Source organism: Mandrillus leucophaeus, unplaced genomic scaffold (genome assembly GCF_000951045.1).
Source record: "Mandrillus leucophaeus isolate KB7577 unplaced genomic scaffold, Mleu.le_1.0 Scaffold178, whole genome shotgun sequence".
NCBI classification, from domain to species: domain Eukaryota; kingdom Metazoa; phylum Chordata; class Mammalia; order Primates; family Cercopithecidae; genus Mandrillus; species Mandrillus leucophaeus.
Window position 1 is genome coordinate 3,524,967 of NW_012101787.1, and position 2,634 is coordinate 3,527,600.

At 47.1% G+C, this 2,634-nt stretch overlaps 1 protein-coding gene across 1 annotated transcript in view; it reads left to right on the plus strand.

Moving 5' to 3' along the window:
* The window catches only part of LOC105537682 (supervillin), a 137,990-nt gene that overhangs the window by 131,089 nt on the left and 4,267 nt on the right, over positions 1–2,634 (plus strand). Inside the window, exons 32-33 of the mRNA XM_011977333.1 lie at positions 1,097–1,240; positions 2,326–2,500. Of these exons, the coding sequence (XP_011832723.1) occupies positions 1,097–1,240; positions 2,326–2,500 (319 nt within the window). The remainder of the gene's footprint in view (positions 1–1,096; positions 1,241–2,325; positions 2,501–2,634) is intronic.

Here is a 2,634-nt window from a genome sequence, read left to right on the forward strand (position 1 = left end):
TGACCAGTGCACATGTCATGCTTGGAAAATCTTAGCCATCAGAAAGAGAGGCTGTGCCCACGCCCTTCATCCTGGGGCTCAGGGCGGGTTATCAACCTCCACTGGGCTTTTAAAATGTGGCTTTCACAGAATCCTGAAACACATGCTGGGAAAGGACACACGGTGAGCCGACCAGCAACAGTGAGAGGCGTTTTGCCCCATGGAGTAAGAGTCAGGCTGACAATTTGAGGAGGAGAAAAAGTGAGGAGGAAAAGGCAGTAGAACAATTTTGATTTTTATTTCATTTTATATTTTTTAGAGGCAAGGTCTCACTCTGTCATCCAGGCTGGAGTGCAGTGGTGCAATCATGGCTCACTGCAGCCTCAAACTCCTGGGCTCAAGCGATCCTCCCTCCTTAGCTTCCTGAGTAGCTGAGACTACATGCATGCACCACCATACCGGGCTAATTTTTTTTTTTTTTTCTTTTTGTAGAGATAGGGTCTCATCATGTTGCCCAGGCTGGTCTTCAACCTCTGGGCTCAAGCAGTCCTTCCTCCTCAGCCTCACAAAGCACTGGGATTACCAGCATGAGCCACCACTCACAGTTTTGATGTTTAAAGCCCATTTCTCTGTAAGAGAACCATGAGCTCACCTCACTGCTAAGCAGTCGCGCGCAGGGCAGGAACGCCTCTGACCTGTCTGCCGTGCGATGTGTGCTCCAGTGTTGATTGTGCTCTTTGGAGATACGTGGTGCTAACAGCCCCTTGAGTGGCACATGCATTATTCCTTCCACTCTTAGCACAGTCCTGCCAGTATCCAGAAGGGCCAGCGGCTTCAGCTTGGGCAAAGGGAGGAGGACCTGGAGGACGAGGAATGAAAGAGACTAACTCCTTGACGCCACCTCTCTCTGCCTAGAGGCTTCTCCCAGTTGACCTTTCAAAGGGCTGGGGTGTCCTGGGTTTCTGTTTGCCTCTTTGCCCCTGGTTTGACGGCCAAGGGGGTTTCCCCCATGACACAACAGCGGGGAGGAACAGCATCCACTAGGTTTGGGGAGGAGTGAGCTGGAAGTGTCCGTGAAAGAGCTTCTGATGGTCGAGCTCTGTCCCTGCCCTCACAGCGCTTTTCCTTGTTGACAATCACCACGAGGTGTACCTCTGGCAAGGCTGGTGGCCCATTGAGAACAAGATCACTGGTTCTGCCCGCATCCGCTGGGCCTCCGACCGGAAGAGCGCGATGGAGACCGTGCTCCAGTACTGCAAAGGTGAGGCTCCCTCTGACGCGCCTGCAGCATGGAACAGATGGGGAAGCCCCTCAGGCACGCCCAGCCAGGAGACCCCCTTCCCTTTCTGCGTGTGAAAGCCGGCATCCATAAAGCCTGGCAGGCGGTGATGAAACCAATTTTTTCCACTTTAACTTTCTGAGATGAATTAATTTTTAGATTAGCGCATTCTCAGCTGCCAGCTTGAAGAATAACTAGTTTTTCTGTCTGATATTATGAGGCTAACTTGTTACCCTCAAGGATAAAGGCTGTATTGTGGAACGCCCCAGGCAGATTAAAACCCCACTGTACTCGGGGTTGATCATGCTGAGAGACAAGTTGGCCTCTCCATTTACATTATCTGCAGGCACTACCATGCTGTTGGAGAATGGAGGTCTCCCCCAAGCAGTGAATGGCCATTGCCAACTTTTTTATTATTCATTATTATTTTTAGTATTATATCCAAAGAGAAATACCCATAGTAAGTTTGTGGTTCTTTACTATATACATGAAATTTCTAGTCTTTTATATAAAATGAAAATGCCAGTGATTAATATCTTATTTAATTTTTACGGTTTCATTGATACAACTAGTTTAATGTCACTGAGTATGTGCAATTGATTCTCTTCCTGAAAAACTCTTTAGCAATAAGTAACATATGAAACCTTCCACCCAATGTTATAGTGAATGTGGATGTATAAGATGCTGTCGTTCGCTGTCGGCCATATTGGAGTTAATCCCGTGGTAGGAAGGCAGAGGGAAGCCGCTACAGTGAATTCAGGAGGAAGAAAATGCTCCACCCAGAAGCTGCAGACAGAGGAGCTCTCCCTTCCAGGAATACAGAGCGTTTTGTTAGGTTCAAGAAGTATAGACTCAGGTTGATTATAGGTCACTATTGTAGTCACAGGCATGGAACTAACATCTTACATAAACATTATCCATGTGTTGTTATGAACTACTCGTAACTTGCATTTTAAGCATGAAGTCATGAGTTCTGACAAAGAAGAAAAGATTTCAAGGGAAATCAGTGAAAGACAGGGTCTCCCTCTCCCTTGGGTCTACTGACATTTTGTTCTGTGTAACTACAGGGAAAAATCTCAAGAAACCACCCCCCAAGTCTTACCTTATCCATGCTGGCCTGGAGCCCCTGACATTCACGAATATGTTTCCCAGCTGGGAGCACAGAGAGGACATTGCTGAGATCACAGAGATGGTGAGCACGCTTTCCTGCCCTGTGAAGGTGGCTCCTGCGCCTTTTGGATTGTGGATTGACTTTACTTTGGGGAGAACATCCAGTTGCACTGTCAAAGTGGGAAAATATTTTTCCTTTTGTAACATCTTAACAAGTCGACATAGAATTTGCTTAGGAAGAAGAGAAGTCTAATGGAAAATCAATT